Genomic DNA, 21,748 nt, shown 5'->3' with positions numbered 1-21,748 from the left:
ATGTGAAACACTGTTGTGAAGCTTGAAGCTCTTATTTTGACTCTGATTAGGAAGTGGTGTTACATTTACTCAGAGTGAATCAGAAAAGAAATCCCACTGTATTCAACAACTTTTTGGCAACTAAATCTGTCTCGTTTTTCACCAAGCAGAGGGATCAGACAAAACTAATCTCAAACTGTTATTTAAATTAAATGCTGAATGTACGTGCTTTCCTGGTATAAATACTAATAAAATGCTGTGGTGACTTGTTTGTCATTTTCTGCTTAATAATTCAAGACCTACTTCATATTTAATATGTAATAGTGCAGTTAAAAAAGTGGCAACAGCCCACAGTTTGGTCCATCAGCCTTCTTGTTATTGTCACGTTATCACCTCTGCTGAACTGGGCCAGGGGAGGTGACGCATGCTAATAATAGTAAGTCGTATGAGGGTACCACACTATGGCTAGACGTAAACATAAAGAAGTTGAATAAAGCTCCAAGACCCTCTTGTATTAATAACATACATCAAACCTGTATGTATTACTTTATTTCTCAAAAGAGTGGAATTGTGTGTAAGGCACGGCTGGGACACTTCCAGTGAGGAGAGAAAATGCAGAATAGACTAATTTTGCAGTTAGTTTCATGTTGAAACTTCATTTTAATTTAAATTAAATTCATAAAAACTAGAAATTAATGAATTTGCTTATTTTAAAGAATTATTATCACATGAACTAAGCTTTGTAGTTCATGGGCCACAGCACATGCACCCTCTATTGATTCGCTGCCACTGCCCAGAAGTGTGCCGTGTTGCCCCTGTAAACACACCAACAGTGACGACACAGTGCGCTGATCACACCCTGGAGCACACCTCTGCATCACTGTAGTAAGCTAAACCCTTCGAGTTTGGCAAAGAAAAGATCTCTATCTGTTGTTGGGTTTCTCTTTAATCAGGGTCTCTGCTGTGTGGTTCTTACTGTCTCTTACTGTGAGGGGATGCTGGGCGAGCCAGAGCGATGGAAGTGAATGTTCTGCCACTTTCCATCACGGCGGTGCCACACACGGGTCTCCTCGGACTGCATGGTGCGAGGCATGCCACTGCCATCCATGTACTGGGTCAGCCGAATGTAGGCAATACATGCTGCATTTTCCCCAATAAGGTGTACATGTGGGTTCAGGAGGATGGTGTGCACCGGCTTGTTCCCTTTGGACAGTGCTGCAATCGAGAGACAGAAATCAGAGAGAGCGAATGTCACGTATTTAATGAATGTTCTGGAATATTATTTTCTTACTGTCCACTCTGGGTTTGCTAACAATTGTTACATGTTATGTTAATTTAATACAGCTGCATAGATGTTCAAAAACAAAACACTGATTCTTCCTTGAAACACTGATTGACGTGAAAACAGAGGAACTGAAGTCTCCATATGTTGATGTTGGATAGTGGACAAGCACTGGCTTGCCAAGTGATTGAGGTTTCTGGGACATATCTGGTTTATCTGAACTATTTTTACACAGACAGAGAACATTCTGCCATTTATAGCATTCATTATTCATTCGTGATTTTTTTTTTTTTTGCTCCAAGGTTAGTCCATGCCCTTGTAGTATTGCAGCAAACATTAGCTGTAAACTGACAGGATTTAATATTGATATACAGTAGAACAAACAATTCAGCATCAAACCAGCCAATGCCCTATTCAGGCTTTCTTTCAGCAACAGTTCCCCTTTGGCTATGATGGGGATTTTCCTTATTTTCAGTTCTTTTTTTCTTTCATTACATATTGTTTTAATGCTGGCAATTCATTTGAAGCTATGAAACAGATATCTGTGCAGACGTTTAGGTATCTAGTCTGTGCATTATGTGTTTGTCTCCATGATTCCTGCCTTTTGAGTTACCATTAAGTTCCTTCCACACCTGCTTCCAATCAACTGATTATGCCTGAGACTTGCCTCCACAGCTGCTGCTTATCAGTATGTCTGACCCGTTAGTGTTATTGTCTGTTACTGTAAACTGTAGGTTTTTGATTTTCTAACTAAAAACAACAGAATCAGAGCTGTCCAGCAAAGCCCTCTTGTAAACTCTGTGTGACTTTAGTTGTATAATTCTAAGTTCTTGGCAATGACGATCAACAGGATGTTCTCCGTAACTTTATTCATTTTGTGCTAAACAATTTGTGCATTGGAGTAGGAAGAATTCAGCACATTGTGCCAATGTAAGCAAGGATGTTTTGATTTATTCTTTCAGTTGAGAATCTGCAGAGCAGCTAGAAAATCTTCAACCAACTGATTTGAACAATATTCCTTCCAAGAGCCAAATTCTCTTTTCCTATGTTTAATTTGGGTACAGTGCCAGCTGGCTCCAGCAAGTTTTGGAGCAAACTCAGACCAATGGCTTGTACAAATTCTAACTGCTGTGGATAACAGTGGCATCAGCAAGAATTTTAAATGATGACAAATTCGCTTCCAACTTCACAAATCTGTTGGTACTCTGCTCTATCTGGCAATTTATTTGTTCTGTTGCAAAATGTGGAACTTTTAGGCCAATTTTTAGCTTAGGGTGGACAAAAAAACTGCTAAAATAATGATCTTCAACTCACCATTTTCAAAATAAAAGCGGTGGAAGTCATGTCCTTCCACCAGGTTTCCCAAGGCCTCAGGCTCAAAGGAAGTCAAACCAGGATCACAAATCTTCCTGTTACACCGAAAAGAAAAAAAAAAGACAACAGAATCAGCAACAGGAGCAAACAAACCATTATATCTAATTATATATTTGTGTATAAAAAGAGGAAACTTACGCATAGGCCTCAAAGTCTCCGTTGTTGATGGACTCTATCAGCTGCTCGGTCACTTTAATAATTTCCTGTTTGCGAGCTACAACACAAAATTACAGAACATCATCATCTTAACTGACGTAAAAAATGGCATTATTAGTTAATTTCAGGCAAATGTTGGTCTGAGTGCAGATAACAAAAATTTAACATCAAATCAGCTTCAAATGGGTTCTAGTCTACCAACTGGCAGGATTTCAACATTATTAGAAATGTGAGGCGCTCAAAAAAAGTATTTCAGTTTTTGGGATATTTCATGTCTGAATGACAAAACAAGAAGAAAGCCTCCCATGACTAATAGTGATATCAGGCAGGAAAATGCAGGATGACAATTTCTTTCAACCAACAAAGCTCAAGATGAACAAAGACAAACCAATGCTCAGATGCAAGTATTTGCTACAAAAGCACTTCTAACTAAGTAATATTGACAGTTACCTTTATTGTTATTGGTGCAGGCTGGGGGATATTGAAAAAAGTACTTAATTTGTGCAACAAAAGACATGTTAAATAATAAATGAAAGAAATATTGTTTGTAAATTAGTCCTTAAACTTAATTTCCTTCACAGACAAAAACTACAATACTGTGTGCCTGTATATGAGTATATGTGTATATGAGTCAGCTCTTTACTATATGAGACAGTGTTTGATTAAGTCATAAAAGAAAGCAAATGGAGGAGTGAGAAGAGCACAACACAAATATACAGGAGGGCATCTTCTTTAAATACAGAAGAATAAATCAGAGGAAAAGAACAAATATTTTGGGTCATAAACAAAGATTTAATTTCACTGGAGAAGGGTTGGTCAGCGTAGTACAGGGAGCAACAATCTCAAACCACAGATGATTTGTCAAAGCCAAGGAAATGATCTGAACATTAGGAGTGTGGAATTTGAGGCACTTTACCCAGAGATCACTATCCTATAGTGATGACTGGGTAACATGAGGAAAACAAAACAGGGCATCTCCCCCATATTGGAGGAACTTACTCTGAATGGAGGTGGTGGGAGTCTGTCTTGAGTCAGACATCTGTGAGGAACGGCTCTTAGAACTCAACATACTGTTCACTAAGCTGCCCAGACAAAGGGCTGACATAGGTGGCATGGATAGGTGTGTGATTGGGTGTCAAGTGTGCGTGTTGGGTGGGGGTTGTAACAAAGACAAAAATTTTATGGCAGGATAGGAGTTAGGAAAAAAAATTATATTCTCAACAAAACACAAGAAAGGGAAGAAAAAAAGTAGAAAGGGTAAAGATTTAATAATACTGAAAACATAAAATGATATGCATAAAAAAGTAGTAGTAGTTAACTTGGTATTAACTGAATTGCAAAACAGAATAAGAACAAAAAATACAGAGGAATTATCAGTTTGGTTGTCAATGATGAGGACTGACTGTTGTAACCATTCAGTGTAGGTGAGAGCTGTAACTAAGAAACACAGACCAAAAAAATACATGTGTTTCCTACCTTTTACATCTTCGTCCTCAATGGTGGTGTTGGCACTCTCAATGGACTCCTGAAAAAGAATGGCATACAGCTTGTGTACATGTAATGCATGCATCTATAATAATACAGTATAATTTACTGTATATTTCTTATAAAATGTTGTGCCTTTATTGTCCAATATAGCCGTAAGGAAATAAGAGGAGGGAGGAATGAGATGCAACAAGGTCCTCGGCTGGGCTTAAACCAGAGGTGTTGCAAGTATAGGGTCAGGGTAAACCCTTAAACCCTGAGGTCAGTAGGATAAACATCATTTATAAACAATTCATGAAAAATAAATGTAAAAAAACAGCATACAGTGGGGACTGCTCCAGTTCCTAGAGGGGGACAGTATTGCTGTTAACTATTATAAAGAGTGAAACTGCCTGGAGCAAACAGTTTTGATAGTACGTGCAACAACCAGGGAAAAGGGTGGTTTTGTTGTTGTACCTTGTTTCCATCCACAGGGTTGTGGATCACGGTTGTCTGTGGTTCCTACAACGAGAACAAATGACAGAACTTGTAGGAAAAACTTTTTTTTCTTTTAAAGCATGAAGGCACAGACACTGTGAAAGATGTGTTTGTGTTTATTTTCAAAATTTGAAGGTTAAAAAGTGGTTTAACCACTTTTGTTGATCTGATTTTTACCTATCTATCTGTCTATCTGTCTGTCTGTCACAACACCAAAAAATAAAGCCTTCTTCAACTGCCAGTGTCTATTTGTTTTTCATTCTTTGTGCTTTTATCTCTCTGCCTGAAAGGTATTGTTGATTTTTTGTGTGTGTGTGTGTGTCTGATCTTCTCTCATCAGCCCTCACCAGTGTCCTGCCTTGGTAATCAGATGTCTGGGCTTTTGTGGAATCGATCCTGATGACCAGCTCAGTCCTTCTAATCACTCACCCAGATTACGCTAGATTATAACATAAGCAGCCTCTCATATATGTGTGTGTGTGTGTGTGTGTGTGTGTGTGTGTGTGTGTGTGTGTGTGTGTGTGTGCAGGATGATGGAGAGTGAAAGGAGGATAGAGAGAGAAGGAGACAGATGTCATGCGCCTGTGTTCATGCGTAATCAACTTGACAGCAAATGGGGAGACAGAAAGCCTTTGACATCATGCAGAGCAGCCGTCATGTGGCCTGACGTCGACAGCCAGTCAGCAGACACCATGCACAAGCCAATCAGCAACGGCCAAGGAGCCAGAATCCTCACAGTCCTCACAGCCATGCACAGACAGACCATGTCAGCTACAAAGCCTAAATAATACATATGTACACTTTTGGTTTTGTTTATTTGTTGTTGGGGGGGGGAGGTTGGGAAGGGAGAGGGGGTTACTTGATAGGTAAAACTGATACAAGTAAAGTACATTTAATGACATGAAGGGAATTCATGCATGGTATAAGTGTGTAAAGAGAAAGAAGAGAGGAGGTGGCTCATGAAGAGGGCAAAGAGACAGGAAGTGTAAGGGGAGTTGAGGTAAAGGTTGCCGTAACCACAATTTTAGAACCACCCAATCCCAACATGAGTGTGTAAAGGCTTCTTGCTTTAACCCAACAGTAACATCCAGCAAATCTAACCTAGCCAAGCTCTAAATACCCCATGCATGCTCTGCTAAATCAGATGAATGAATGAATGAGTGCATCAATCTGAATTATGAATATCTCTCATGGTTAGCTGTATCAAATATTCTGGAGCTAAGATATGCTGCGTAGTCACAAAAGCTTTTACACACTGTTTCATTCAGGGATAGCCTAACATTGAGCTAGACATCCGTTTCACCCCACGTTACTGTTTTTTTTCAATATCCTCACGCAGCTGCTAAAGAATTGAAATCCTATCGAGCAAGGTTAAGATCAGAAAAAATTATCCGACCTTGTGGAAAGGGTGAACCTGTACCTCCTCCACCACCGTGGGATGTGAGGTAGGAAGGTTTAGATGTTTTGTGAATGAAGGTGTGGGTGTAGATGAGACTGTGTGGGTATACCAGTGCAGGGGCAGGGCCAGTATCTTTAGGACTGGTCACTGTGTTGGCTTTGTTGTTGACCTGCAGGGGGCAGTGTAGAGGGAACATGACACACATATGCACTTTTCAGACACTCTCGCGCCGCGCACACACACACACACACACACACACACACACACAAACTCTCCCTCTCTTTCTAGGCTACCATCCATTCCAGAGTGATCATCCCAACTCATGTGTCCCAAAGATCTGATGTTACTGAGTGTTACATTGTCACTAACCAAGACCAAATTATGGAAGCTGTGTATCTTACAAAGGAAACTTTATAACAGTACCTTTCAAAAGTGGACCTGGGGTCCCACTTCTCTACATGTTTAAAATGTCTCCCCTCTCCAACACACCTGATTCTAATTATTACTAGTCATTAGGGTTGTCATTAAGTTCTGCAGAAGCCTGATAACAACCAATTCGTTTGAATAGAATGTGCTGGGGAACTGAAAAATATAAAACATGGAGCAGAGGGTCCCCAGGAACAAGATTGAGAAACTGTATTATAAGATGTAAAGAAGGTTGAAAGCTGAGGAAATAGCTGAGGGTAGAGAAAAAATATCAGAAATATTTGAAGAGAATCTATGTTCCTAAAATCTAAAAAGGTAACACATTTGGATTGAATTCTAAACTACATTTGGGAGAAGACAGAAGAGGTTGTTAGTGACGACATGGTGGTCAGGAGATATCAGTTTAAATGTATTGTTGACCGCCCTTCCTGTCAGATAAAATATTTAAATCTAAGAAAACAAAATTTCGCCAACCACTTTTGAAACAGGCGCCCCATCAACGTAGATCTTTCCAAACTATTTATCCATTGAAGTAGTCCAGAAACAAATACTTTCATCATGACCTTTTGGTGGCAGTGCAGGCATGCATAGGTCCAACCTTTTACTCAAGGACTAAAACAAAATAAATCTTAATAGAAATATGTGGGTAAGTTTGTCAGTTTCACAAAATTAATACAACTGGCTATGTATGTAATTATGGAAATCTACACACGATCATGTGTTTTGTCTGGTAACACAAATTCAGAAGGAAATTTTGCACTGGTATTTTGTAGATTCATATGATTTTCCCATCTCCACAAAACCAACTATACAGCCAAAACTTCCCACCACAGATGTATCCCCTCATTTCTTACTATAAACCCTGCATTTTTGTTGTTGTTTTTTTTATTGTCATTTTTAAATTAGATGGGATGACATTGAGGAATAAACTCCCTGAAATGGATTTCGTAGCGTGATATAAGAGAAAGACCCAAACACAGTGACACTGATTCAAATCATGTATGCAGAGGTCCAATCTCAAATCAACACTCACATTCATGAAAAAACAGCCACACAGAATTAGATAGCCACAACAAACTTCTAACAATGTCTCAAAACTGTCACATGTGTGCGCCTCTGCATCAGGTGTTGGACTTCAGATTGGGCCTCAAACACACAAAGAAACTAGGATAGAGCACAACAGGGGCCCTACTGTAATGATTATGGAAAATATGAAACATGGTAAATTCAGGAAATACAGACAGGATAAGAAACTAAAGAGCCCAGTAATTTAAAAGAGGATGATGAAACTAGTAATATAACTCAAATACAATCAATGTGGTCTGCTGTGCCAAAAAAATAACTGACATCCAGCTAAGAAAATAACAACCATTTCCCACAGCTTGGAGTGACTGTCCCTGAATAATGATGTTAAAAATGCACAATACAACTACATAATAATCAAAAAGGCTTCTCAGACACCAAACGTTTCAACCAAATAATGCAAGTAACAAAGCATTTTCTTCGTTGTGCAAAGAAGCTCACCTTAACGCCGTCTGTCTTCTTGTTCAGCAAACTTTTGGCTGCTGTAGAAGGATAGAAAGAGATGACACTTCAGCATGTGAGTACACAAACAGGTACCTGAGCCTGAGGCTCCACTAACATGCAGCAAGCATATCAATCCACTGTGCTTATCTTCAAACTCCAGTTGCAAAATCCAACTGCAAGGTCCATAATGCAATGCAACAAATGACTAAATAACATCGCCATTTAAACAAGGTTGTTGTCCTTCTACATACTAACTCACATGTGAGGGGCTGAAGGGTGGGTGGTTAATTGTTTGTATATTTAGCAAGTAATGAACAAGATGATCTTAAAGCCTTTAACAGACCCACACAACATTCTTAAGTTGACATTTGCACAAAAACACATGCATTTAACCACGAGCACCCACGCATACAATCCCCACCACTCTTCTCTCTATTCTAATGGTATACAGAATACAAATACTAAAATGCGGAACCTTGTGTAAATTTCATTCCAAATTTATATCAGTGCTTTTGCATTTGTGGAGTTCAATATTGCTCTTTCAAATACCAAAAACTTTATCTTCATGCATCTGTGATTGATTATTTTTTTTAAAAGAGCAAGAAAGCCTGAGCATCACAATTGGGGCCATTAGTTGGGGGCCAATCTAACATATTTCCCTATCATTTCAAATAGCTTACCTCAAATGGATACCACAATCCAAACAAAAAAAAGGAAAAGAAATTGAAAAAGGAAGAAAATGATGAATAAAAAGAGACAAAAATGCACTAATGCATTTCACTGTACAATGAAAAGAGAGCATGGGCTAGTAAAAGCCAGAGAAATCAGAGATAGGTCAAACCAAATACGTGCAAAATAGCATGACAAAGTGCAAAATAGAGATAGAGTGGTAGAACAACAGCTAGAGAGATAAAAGGAGATGACGCTGTTTACCAGTGGCATCTTTGTGCCAAGATCAACTTTGGTCTATACAGAAACTGATCGAAACGATTCCAGAGATGTGACAAAAGCCTCTGTTCATTTTTTTTGCGGTTATTTTTACTAAAAAAAATTTACCCACTTTGTAGTGCCTCAAAAATAGAAGATGCACTTTTCACAGAGCACCTTATCCAAACTACCTTAAATTTTAAAAGATTAAAATAGTTTCAACTGTCAGCATTTTCAAGAAAATTGTTTCTAGTTTATAAGATGTAATTGGGGAACCAGGCCATAGACACCAGGCTGAGAGAGACATACCTGAGAAGTTTCTTGTGACCAGCAAAGTGGTCAATATGGCTCCCTGCAGTTATGGAAAAGAAGGGAAGAAGAAGGAAATGAGGATGGCCGAAAAGAAGGAAGAGAAAGAAAGGAAGATTGATTATAAGGTTGCAGCAAGAAAAGCGAAGCATAGCAAAAGGGCAACGTGAAAGTTTTAGAGAACAAGTCATCATTTCGAAGTTAAACTGAGGAGTATTGAGTGAGAAAGACAGAGAGGGGGAGAGAAACATGACTGGATGGATTGTTCTGTATAAATAGAAATGTGAAGGATTGCCAGAAGTCTCACCTTGAGTTTCCTCCTGGCATTGAATTTCTTCAGGCACTCCACAGTCTCCTGCCTGTGCATCATGGAAGCTACAGTAGACCGTTGCTGTAGGAAGAAGATGAAAGGATTAGCCAGGAATGGAAACAATGGGTGGGAGGAATGTATGGATGTGCAGGTGCGGGCAATGCAACTGTGTGGGGTTATGTGTGTTCATGGAAGCTCGATAATGTAGCATTTATGCAATCTGTTACCTATGGTAGTTTGTCAATATCCATGTGTGGGTCTGTATTTTTGTCTGAATCTGTTCCTGTGCATTTCTGTTTGTGTGTATGTGTGTTTGTGGCACATACGCAGATCCAGGGGTGTTTGAGGGCCTCTGTGGCAGTGATGCGTTTACTGGGGTTGATGGTGAGCATCTTGTTAATCAGATCTTTGGCCTCAGGAGTTACAGTGTCCCACTCTGGGGATGGGAACTGTCAAAAAACAAGAAAGTGTCAAACACTTATTACAGAGACACAGCTAAAAAAGGACAATATAAAGCCTTTTGGATACTCTTATGTAGTAAGGCAAAGGAGGAGGAAAGAAGGACATGTGAAAACATTAGTGAACAGGCTGAAAATTAATAAAACAGCCATTCTCTGAAGGAAAGAGAGAACCAAAAATAGAGTAAATCTGTGTATTCATGATTGTATGTGTGTTTGAGGACTAAAACATTTTATCTGAACATTAATTTCTCAAAAGGTGATACCCCAGGTGGAGGAATTTAGCAGGCAAGACCAACAACTCAGGTAATGTATACATCTTATTCCACCGTTTTACATTTAAAACAGAGTTAATTTTTTTTCATCTGCAAGGTTGTACACAAAAAGGTTTCTGTTCAAACTTTTAAGAACTGATTTATTTCAGATGAGATTAACATTTGTTTTCTCCAATATGTCATGGGGATCAATATAATTAGAGGTCCATTTTCATATCAGTGAGGAAAAAAATCTGTAATCATCTCTCCAGGTTCAACTAGAATTACAGCCTTGCAGTTGTATGCCTCCCCCAACTAGTCAAGATGCAGTTTAAAGACTCATATGTGTGTAAAAAATTTTAAGGAATTTGGCCAATAAAGTTGATTCTGAACATAAAGTTCAAGCCATCACAGACTGTGTTTCACATAATGATGATGCCGCACAGAAGCTACAAAATCTACAAAAGATGTCGTCAGTTTATCATTTTATCCTATTAGACATTTCCAAACGTTACCATAACTAATATGAATTCCTAAGTCATGGTCACAATTGTGTTTTGTAAGGTCTCAGTGATTGAAACAATTTACATCCCATTTTTTGTCTGTTTGAACTTAATTTTCTTTTTCAGTCCTGTGCACTGTGTGCAAACTTACATCGTAGGCCCCAGCCTTGATTTGTTGGTAGAGACGGTGTTGATCCTCATCCCAGAAGGGAGGGTAACCCACCAACAGGATGTACAAGATCACACCTGAAAGGAAGTGACATGCAAAGCTGAGATGTGTACGCAGCAAATACCACTACAATGTAGTAGCACTTTACACTGACACAGCCGATATTATTCACTAACAACATAAGGTTTACTGGGTTAAGACTTTACAAAACACTCAAAACTGCAGTTTTGGTACAAAATACTCTCCTTCACACACCTGACCAGGTAAGACAAGGCCAAAGACTGAGATTTTAGGTCCAGCATCAAATTGATTCAAACAGTTGAAGTGAGAGGATTTGAATTATTTTTTTACCACAGGCCCACATGTCCACTGGTTTTCCATACGGGTCTTTCCTCAAAACTTCTGGAGACAAGTAGCCTGGGGTGCCGGCAAAACCTGGAGGAGTAATATGAAGGAAGGGAGGAGACGTGGAATGGTAGGCGAGAGTGGGCAATTAGGTGACTTGGCTGTTTGCTGGCTTTCTAAATGAGTGTTCGACTGACTGATTGGCTGCTGGATTGAACAACTGTTTGAGGTAGAAAAAAATGAATGGATGAATACTCACCAAACCATGCCTGCTGGTCCCCCTGTACCTCGATAGCCAGCCCAAAGTCAGCCAACTTGACCGCCGCCCCCTTCAGCTTACTGGCCAATAGAAGGTTCTCAGGCTGGGGGGGGCGGAGTCAAACAGGTTAGAGGTGAGAGGTCACACGCTCTGGGAACAAGTTGCCCACAGACACAGATCTAAAATCAGATTAGCCAAACCAAATCCTAATCGAAACCATTAGGGGTTAACGACACTAAACTGCTCTTAAATCAGTGTCTGAAGCAACGCCCTTTCTGCCACACAAATGACAGAGAAACAAAAATGTGCATGGGACCAAATCTCTACGTGACCACAGACATTTTTCAAGCTGGAGCCGTGGACTTGCTCCCTGAGCCTCATGGATTCAGAGGTAGTGACTTGGCAGTAGACATGATGCGCGCTCGTCAACATGAACACTAAACCACTGTTAAAATCCATGAGTGGGAACAAAGTGCACACTGCAGGGAGAAAGATACAGGGGGAAGGTGTGGTGTAACAGGAGACGTGGGTGTAAAATCAAGTGACTCAGCCATATAAGTGAAACGACAAACACACTGCGCACAAACACAGTTTACCACAGTCATAAATATATGCAAGCCCAAAGCATGCACACATGCACACCCTCTCAAACACACACGCACATGGACACAGGTGCAGAAAGGTCTCTGCTAACCTAAGGCCAGTTAGACAGTGTGCTCTAATGAATAATACATTTCGTAACATTTAGGGCCTCTAAACACAGACTGCCTGTGAGCAGCCAGTTTACGGCAGACGTATGACTCAACAGGACACAGACACTAACTGACAACCGGACACATCTACATAATGATTTACATCATGGTGAATAAATCCTCTGATTATTAAGCATATGAAAACTGGAAATCTCTTCAGCAAACGACATCTCCCCTAATAAAGTCAACAGATTGGAAATATCATAAAATACCCAGGGCTATTCTGGCCATATTCAAGAGAGCTTTCTTTCCTCTACATCAAAATGCTGGTGGGAAGCTCGGAGAATACAGACTACCATTAGAATATTCATGACCTTTAAAAATCTTCCACATCTCAACATCATTTTTAAATAATTATGCAAATGATGATCATTCCTGAGCTTCACCACTGCACACTCACAAAAATACTAGCATGCTCACTGCAACATCAGGATAGTGTTAGAAGAGGATCCTTATTCCGGACATTGGCAGGAAGGGTATTGAACCAAGAATAACTGATGAGCTCAACAACAGTTGATATAACAATACAGAAGAAAAGAAGCAGGAGAGGTAGGTGTCTGCAATTTGGTAGGTCTGAGTCATACTCCGGCAAACCAAAATTGCAGCAAATTTTAAAGCTGAGGTTAAGGTCATCTCAGCTTTATTAGCTGTCCAGAGCTTTTATCGCCTCTCCAAGGAAGAATGGGAGACTGGGACAAAGAATCTGTATAATGGCATGATGTTTCCTCTCAGATGAGAAAACAAATTTCATATTTATTTCATCAAACAAACTATAAAACAAGTGAAACCTATGATGCAAAGGTAAGGATGGACTCAGTATTTTCTGAATGTTGATTTCCGTCAGCACTGGGGCTTGGGGTTTTTTCCAGAAGGGTTGCACCAACGGCTGTGGTCATACAAACCTTCAGGTCCCTGTGAACGATCCCATTAACATGGCAGTGATGGACACTCTCCAGGATCTGCTGTATGCAGTGGCTGAGGGCAGGACAGGGATGAACAAGTGCAGGGTTGTGATGGAACGAATGGAGGGAGAGACAGAAGAGCCAGGAAGATAGCGTAGAGGAAAAAGAAGTGAGGGGAAATAATGGAGGATAAGAGAAGAAGAAACAATTTCATTACAATGTATTTTAGTTGTTCCTCATTAGGCTTCTCTGTTTGGTTTACATATGATATTGAGTAACATGATGTCAAGTCATTTTTCACAAGATTTAATGTAATAAACTATATAGCAACACCAAAGCTAGACAACATTCATGACAAGAAAACACAGTTACACACACACACTCCCTTTTCTCTCTCTCTCTCTGTCTGTCTCTCTCTGGGGAGGCAGTATTTCAGTATAAAGCTGGCAGTGTAAGGTAGGCTGTGTATGATTAATACTGCAGGCTTTATGTCATTAATCACCTTTATAAATAACTCTATGAGAAGCCTCAGATACAAGGCAGCTGTATCACACCTCTGAGACAACCATATGTGAGCCACACAAATATACACGCACGTACAGTATATACACACATACACTTGTTCTCTCCAGTTACAGACAGAGATGCATAATGGCTGCTTTGCTCAGCAGTGAGTGTGTGTGTGGGTGTGTGTTACCTGGCATCAGCCTCACTGTAGTACTCCCTGGCTACTATGTCCTCGAACAGCTCTCCGCCTGTCACCCTTCGGGGAGACAGAAATAATATTAGTTTGCACATGATTCTCTCTTGATTCAAAACTGAAACAGAATCATTCATTGTACTTTACATGTAATCGATCCTACACAGATACCGCATGTTTTCACAGACATCCCGTATAGTTAGAATACATATATGAAAATGTAGCTTAAGCTAGTTACTTGTAAGCAGTGAACATGTTTGTTTCTATAAAAATGTACAGAGGGTGTAAAAGTAGTTGTTTCTTTGCGAGAGTTTAGTGTATGTGTGTACATATGTTAATAAGGTTCGTATTGGCCCATGCACACACACACACAGGAGAGGGGATGGGTTAGAAGCTGATTGCACCAGCTCTTCATGATTTCAAACTTTATCTATTTATGATTTTCACGAGGGGGTTGATGCATCACTGCCTTAAAATGGGCAGCCGCACCACACAAACATTTTTTTTTGTATTTTCAGCCAGTAACAACCAGGTTTAACAGTTGAACAGTAGAAGAGTTAATATGGAATATGTTTGACAAATCTGACTTTGCATTTCTTAATGCAGTTTAATGATGACATGAACCGTATATATTTAAAATTACATTACATTACAAAATAGCACCTAATAACACCAGACATATTAACATCAGCTCGGTTACCTCAAATATACATCTCCCTGCAAACTACATTCACACAGCTAGGTTCACTGTGAAACATATTTCTTTGTGAATGTAGAATGTAGAGGCAAAGTGCCAGTAATATCTACGTTTACAAATAACAACAGTTACATTTAATGTATCAGTTGGCCCCTGAAAACTGTTATTGTTGGTTTTTATGTTGCAGCTATGATGCTACTTCCTGTTTAAATAGTTGATTGATGTTAATTGGATGGTGCTACAAATGTTTCCAAAAATCTATTTACACATTACTCAAGTCTTAATTAGCCAAGGCAGTACTTAGGTTTTCCAGTGTAAATCACTGGTTTCAAACTAGCTACTAGTTACTAAGAACTGAGAAAGACCTAACACACAAAGTGATTGATTTACATAAAGCCGGTGCAACTAAATCCATTTTCATGGGAAATACCACTATTTCTATACATGGTATTTCTATACATGGTGTAAACTTGATATAAATGAACAATATAGGAGGGAAGGTAAACAAGACATGTGTGACAGAGAGAGTCTGTTACTCACAGATCAAACACCAGATAGTGGAAACCCTCTTCTGATATGCTGTCATGGAGTCTTACTGCAGAGATGTAAGAGAAACACAAACACAGGAAGGAAAAGGAAACAGGGACAGAAGAAAAATAAATAAATAAAGGAGAAATCAGCCAATATTCAAATATTAAAGTCAATACTCCTTATTTAAATCCTCTGTTGTTCTGCTGTGCCTTAGCGATACTGTATACACGGGCAGCAAAATGAGTTGTTATTCTAACCATGGAGAATTTCTAAAACGTTTCTTAGCAAAGCCGCCATCAATAATGACTGTATTTTCAATAAAATCTTTGAGAACAACAACAATTCATATGTCTCTGATAATCTTCATACTGTATATGACTGACTATAGTATAACTTCTTTAACATTAGTTTGTCAAATAGGCTGTAGCCTCATGCATTTATTAAATACAGCACCATGATAATCCTTGTAACACACACATACTCACACAAGAGTAAATGATTTGTACATTATTGTCATTATCGTGAATTCTTTTGGCCACAATAATCGTACAGTGAAAATCTGATATTGAGAGCGAGTCCTAATACTTTTTTTGTGGTACCTTAATCATACCTCTTCTTTTTGTTTCTACTTTTATAGTTCATGACATTTCAAAGCCAAGGAGTCAAAAATTCCAGTCATAGTTGTTCCCAAACTTTTTAAGAGCGGAGTTATCTCAGAAAACTGAATAGAAATGATTTGAGAAATCTGAAACAATTATAGTGAAGAAAAGAAAGCACATGTGAAAACAAAAGAGGAGAGACGGTTTCTATCAGAGGTACAGTGAGGAGGAAAGAGTGTAAAGGGTCAGTGGATAAGAGAGGTGTAGGGCTCCTGTGTATTTGTGATGACTCAGCCGGGAGAGCACGCACGCACACACACACACACACACCTATTTGGTTTCTCTCTCTCCCTCATAACTGTGTCTAGAAGATAAATAGCCATGGCAGAAATCACAAGAGACCTGAACAAAGTGTGTGTGTTTTTGTGTGTATCAGCATGTGTGTTTTTGCGTGTGCGTATTTTGAGATTGAGGACACACAGCTCACCAATGTTGGGGTGCTTCAGTAAACGACAAATCCTTGCCTCTCTCTCCAGCTTTTGATGATCTAAAAGAAAAGTAGAGGAAACACAAACATGGAGACAAAAACAGAGATGGGTTATTTTAATACTCTTCATTATTCCCTGCAATGATTGGCTCTCTAAATCATCTAAAGTGAGGTTGGCTGCAAGTGAAGTTTTAACTGAGTGGAGGACACATTGCAGTGTTTGGACGTTGTTGTCAGCGTCAGTGTGTGTTTGTGTCTGTCTGTATGTGTGCTGGCTTTGTGTCAGCCTGTTCATTTCCTTATCAGAACTGAAATGCTTGACAAAAATAATGTGACCTGATATGGGCTTGGTGATGTGCCACAAACAGGCAGGCAGCAAACAAACAGTGAACAGACACAGTGAGTTTATATTGACCTCTGGAGTCAAGCTAAACGTAAGCTCATGCAGGTTCCCTTTGCTGCTCTGAGAATAAAATAAGCTCAATTAAATTGAATTTTACATATTCAAAAGCTTAACGTAAATTAAATGTGAGGATCAAGAGGTTTTTCTTGCTATTAACATCTTTGCTCACGTATATGAAAATATACATTTAAGGCTCACTGTGTAGATTCAGGGGAATCTATTGGCACAAATGGAATATAGTATTCATCTATGTTTTCATTCGTGTATAATCACCTGAAACTAAGATTCATTGTGTTTTCATTACTTAAGAATGAGTCCCATATCTACACAGGGGGCAGGTTCCATGAAGCCTGCTGTGTTGTCCATGTTTTCTACAGTATCCCAGAAAGGGTAAACTAAACACTAGTTCTAAACACTAGTTTCTAGAGCCTGTCTTGTTTTTACAATGCCTGAAGGATCTCCTTCAAGCTTGGAAAGAGAGGGTTGAGGGGAGGGGTATTCAGTTGGTTGCAATGAAGGGTGCAACCTCACAGAGATGCCACTAAATCCTACATACTGTTCCTTTAAGAACCTAGAAAGGGCAACATCAATATCCCCAAATAAAAAAAAATACACTGTGGATTAGATTTAAGTTATGCATACCATAGAGTATCCCTTTGCATGTTTAAAGCAAAAACTGAATTTGTGTGGCAGTATTCATCTGGACAGTAAACTAATATGATCATATAACAGTCATACGATAAAAAAAAATTAAAAAAATAAAATAAAAGAAAGTATCCACAGTGCTCCACTTTTTCCACGTTTTGTTATGTTACAGCCTTTTTCCAAAATGGATTAAATTATTTTTTTTTCCTCAAAATTCTACACAGAATACCCCATAATGACAAAGTGAAAAAAGTTTGTTTAAAATTTTTGAAAATCTATTAAAAATAAAGAACATAAATATAACACGTACATAAGTATTCACAGCCTTTGCTCAATACTTTGTTGAAGCACATTTGGCAGCAATTACAGCCTCAAGTTTTTTTGAGTATGATGCTATAAGCTTGGCACACCTATTTTTGGGCAGTTTCTCCCATTCTTCTTTGCAGGACCTCTGAAGCTCCATCAGGTTGGATGGGGAGCATCAGTGCACAGCCATTTTCAGATCTCTCCAGAGATGTTCAATCGGGTTCAAGTCTGGGCTCTGCCTGGGCCTCTCAAGGACATTCACAGAGTTGTCCCGAAGCCACTCCTTTGTTATCTTGGCTGTGTGCTTCGGGTCGTTGTCCTGTTGGAAGATGAACCTTCGCCAGTCTGAGGTCCAGAGCGCTCTGGAGCAGGTTTTCATCAAGGATGTCTCTGTACATTGCTGCATTCATCTTTCCCTCCATCCTGACTAGTCTCCCAGTTCCTGCAATACAATCCTGTCTCGGAGGTCTACAGACAATTCCTTGGATTTCATAGCTTGGTTTGTGCTCTGACATGCACTGTCAACTGTGGGACCTTATATAGACGGTGTGTGCCTTTCCAACTCATGTCCAATCAACTGAATTTACCACAGGTGGACTCCAATCAAGTTGTAGAAACATCTCAAGGATGATCAATGGAAACAGGATGCACCTGAGCTAAATTTTGAGTGTCATGGCAAAGTCTGTGAATATTTATGTACATGTGATTTTTTTTTGTTGATTTTTTTTTTTTATTTTTAATATATTTGCAAAAATTTAAAAAAAAAAAAACTTGTTCACGTTATCATGATGGGGTATTGTGTGTAGAATTTTGAGGGAAACAATGAATTTAATCAATTTTGGAATAAGGCTATAACATAACAAAATGTGGAAAAAGTGAAGCGCTGTGAATACTTTCCAGATGCACTGTACATGCCTGCTGACAGGAAAAGCATGGAATTTCATGAACCGAACACAACCCTTCAGTGAAAGACAGAAAAGACAGCAGGTATTTGGGTTACTGTACTCATATAGTACTGCAACAGAACCCCAGACAGGAGATATGGCAGCCCAGACAGCATCTCACATCTCCCCCTGATTGAATCTGACTTTTTGAACATCAAGTGACACTCAAATCTCTCTGCCAGAAGAAACTAAAGTCCAGTGACTCTGATTTGGAACAATTGAGTCAGAACAGCAGTAATTATAATGAGTAACAGAATGGTGTTGAGCCGACCCATTTCAACTTTGCTTGAGGACACAGAGAGAGAGAGAGAGAGAGAGAGAGAGAGAGAGAGAGAGAGAGAGAAACAAGAGCAGCGGGTTCTGCCTTTTTTTCTAAATAAAATAGGACGCCTATTTTTCACTCTCATCTGTGTCTCCCTCCTCTGCTCTTCTTGATGCTATGGAAACTGTGGGCTCAGTGCAGCACAGAAGCAAGACCAACAAAGAATACCAGGCAGCTTGTTCTCATTATAGGTCCAGGTATTTGTTTATTTTGTGTCTGTGTAGCAGATCCATAGGAAGCAACAGGCAGATATCCAGAAAAACCTAATGCTTGGTATGCTCCAATGAAATGGAACTTGGCATGCTCTCAAATGTGCAGTAGAAAAAAAAAGTACATGTTCATTGTGACAAAAAGACTGTATCTACACCAAAAGGTGAAGTTTATGAGTCGCACAGACATAGAGAAATCCAGAATAAAATTCCATCATTGAAACATAAAACAAATAGAGCATGAGCAGCAATTGTATTACTATTAAAAGCTAAAAATCACTGCCTCTGTTTCTGAGTTCTGGTGTTGAATAATGTTTGTGAAAAAGATGATGTCACAGTGAAGTTGATATTTGAAGTTGTGGATATAAAATGTCTGTATTCATCATTTTACCCTCCAAGACCTTTGTGTGAAATTTTGCCATAATTAGCATATGAAATCTTAAATTATGGCCACAAACGTGCTTGTATTGGCGGAGTGACCTTAGACCATCAAAATCGAATCAGTTCAACTTTAACTCTAAAAAATCGTTCGTGACAGAGTCCTTCAAAGAAAGTCCTTCAAAGCATTCTTCAGATATTTTGTTCACAAAACGGTACAAAAAGACAACTTGATAACATAAATCCTTATGCCACGGCTTTCACAAGGAGATGGTATTCTCACTCCCTAAACCATGGATGAAGAGATGTGCCATCAGGTGACTCCTAGTCAGTTTGTTGATCTTCCAAAACATGTGTTTACTTTTATTAAAAATGGTTTCTATCCCTCAAGCTAGTTATAAAATGTAAAAAAAAAAAAAAAAAAAAAAAAAAACTAAAGAAAAGCAATGAGCAGCCAAAAGTAACCAAAATCAACAAATAATAATAATTTTATTTCCTATGAACAGTAACAGTAACTGAAGGGGTGGTGAAGAAGACTGTGTGAAAAGTTATGAATAGACCTGCACACACCACTGCATACAGAACCCAATGCAGCTCTTTTGTGTGGTCACAAGTCCGCCATATTGCCTGTGAGAACACGCCAATCTGGATTTTGTTGAAGTCTACTGCCAGCTTTGGAGACAAGCACAGCAGCATGGAGGCATACAAGCATCCTGACAGGCAGAACCAGAACCAAGGGCAGCTCAGTCATTACTGCATGATTAGCAGGACCCTCTGAGCAAGGTCACTCGTCATTCCATCTCTGCCTCAGTCTTACCATGTTACTGAATGGCACATCACCCTGTAGTGTCTCTTTCAATGTGACACACAAACTCAGTTTTTCTCTCAACCTGACTTTTCATTTTTACAATACAGTGAATTTGGTTATTTTTGTAAGGAAATAAAACGACTTTATTTTTTTCATTTCTCCTCAGCCGAATGTTTACTTATATTTATGCAAGATTTTTGTATAAATAATAGTAAACTGAATACAGTCATGATCTTTTATAAAGATACCTTTAAGTCACCGCTTTGTATTTTTATATGACTACACTACACTAAACAATTCAATGATCTGTGCTGGTTTAAAATGTCTTTAGCGGAAAAAGGTTCATTTCATAATTCATCATGACAGCTTTCTACAGTAGACAAATTTCTAGACAGCAAACTGGTTCACAATTTTGGCTCCACATCTTTCTCCGACATGATGTAAAATGCATCTAGCGCCCCAATGCAAATCTGCACATTTGCCCTCAACCATAAAAGGACAATTTGGCAATATATCTGAAAGTATGACAATAAATGAAGTGTTCCAGAATGGGTCATTCATGTGCAATCATATAAAGCAGGAAGTCTGACTTCACTATTTAGATGTAGTCTTACGGATGAAGGGTTGCAGCCAACCATGTCTATGTCATAGCTCTCCAATAGAGGAGTTCACCATAAAAGGGGAAAAAAAAATCTCAAGCTGCGGTAAATATTTAGCAGTTGTTGTAAAGTTTACATGTTTTTTTTTTTATCACTAGCATTTGGAAAATACACAACATTCGAGAAATGATTTCATAAGCAAATCTGATGCTTCATTAGAAAGTTGTTTCTTTTAAATAACTGCTCAATGATACATACGAGGGTGATCAAGTCAGGCTGGTTGTAGTTTTTCCTCCACTCACTGACTGTACACTGTGAATGTCATATAACAGTTTCACTCCTTCTCTCAATCATTTTCCACCTCCACTTTTCTTTCACTCCGTCTCTCTCATTTCTCTGCCTCCTCCACAGGTAGTCCATCTCTTAGCCGGCTGGACATCTGTTGTCTAGCAACTCCTGCACCAATCAGAGCGTCAGGCCTCTCCTCTCTTCTGCAGTGGAACCAGCCTTGCATGCAAATGGCAGACATCGAGTGTTCATGCACAACTATCAAACTCTACTGAACTACAGATAGGAAGGCACAATTGGATAATTCTGTGGCAGCATACATCCTTGATACTTTAATTTTGACACATCTACAACCTGTAACATGTAAAACACACAATTTGACCTTATATGAAGACGGAGAGACAGAAATTGCGCTTTACAGATGCAGCAACAGTTATTAGCCAAGATATTTATTTGGAACAGTAAAAGAAGAGCAGAGATTACTAGAATAAACACTAAAACCAAGAGTACAAGTTTTTCTGCATCAGATGTATTTGATA

At 39.0% G+C, this 21,748-nt stretch overlaps 1 protein-coding gene across 13 annotated transcripts in view; it reads right to left on the bottom strand.

The window, feature by feature from the left end:
- The window catches only part of camk2d2 (calcium/calmodulin-dependent protein kinase (CaM kinase) II delta 2), a 37,001-nt gene that overhangs the window by 2,431 nt on the left and 12,822 nt on the right, over positions 1-21,748 (bottom strand). Inside the window, exons 3-20 of one of the 13 annotated variants that reach the window (XM_069168167.1) lie at positions 16,308-16,367; positions 15,231-15,285; positions 13,991-14,056; positions 13,294-13,366; positions 11,640-11,742; positions 11,387-11,470; positions 11,018-11,112; positions 9,978-10,100; positions 9,649-9,732; positions 9,342-9,384; positions 8,103-8,143; positions 6,262-6,321; positions 4,733-4,777; positions 4,268-4,316; positions 3,242-3,262; positions 2,774-2,849; positions 2,576-2,670; positions 956-1,194 (exon numbers count right to left, since the gene is read on the bottom strand). In XM_069168167.1, coding sequence (XP_069024268.1) covers positions 962-1,194; positions 2,576-2,670; positions 2,774-2,849; positions 3,242-3,262; positions 4,268-4,316; positions 4,733-4,777; positions 6,262-6,321; positions 8,103-8,143; positions 9,342-9,384; positions 9,649-9,732; positions 9,978-10,100; positions 11,018-11,112; positions 11,387-11,470; positions 11,640-11,742; positions 13,294-13,366; positions 13,991-14,056; positions 15,231-15,285; positions 16,308-16,367 — 1,406 coding nt within the window. In that variant the 3' untranslated portion in view covers positions 956-961. The remainder of the gene's footprint in view (positions 1-955; positions 1,195-2,575; positions 2,671-2,773; positions 2,850-3,241; positions 3,263-4,267; positions 4,317-4,732; positions 4,778-6,261; positions 6,322-8,102; positions 8,144-9,341; positions 9,385-9,648; positions 9,733-9,977; positions 10,101-11,017; positions 11,113-11,386; positions 11,471-11,639; positions 11,743-13,293; positions 13,367-13,990; positions 14,057-15,230; positions 15,286-16,307; positions 16,368-21,748) is intronic. The other 12 variants (XM_069168166.1, XM_069168168.1, XM_069168171.1 and 9 more) reach the window with 12 other exon arrangements.

This window comes from Embiotoca jacksoni, unplaced genomic scaffold (assembly GCF_022577435.1).
Source record: "Embiotoca jacksoni isolate LCO1_2020_lvr unplaced genomic scaffold, fEmbJac1.0.p SCAF_4, whole genome shotgun sequence".
In the NCBI taxonomy this organism is placed as follows: Eukaryota; Metazoa; Chordata; class Actinopteri; family Embiotocidae; genus Embiotoca; species Embiotoca jacksoni.
The sequence above is the reverse complement of the archived record's forward strand: the minus strand, read 5'-3'. Positions and strand labels throughout refer to the sequence as shown.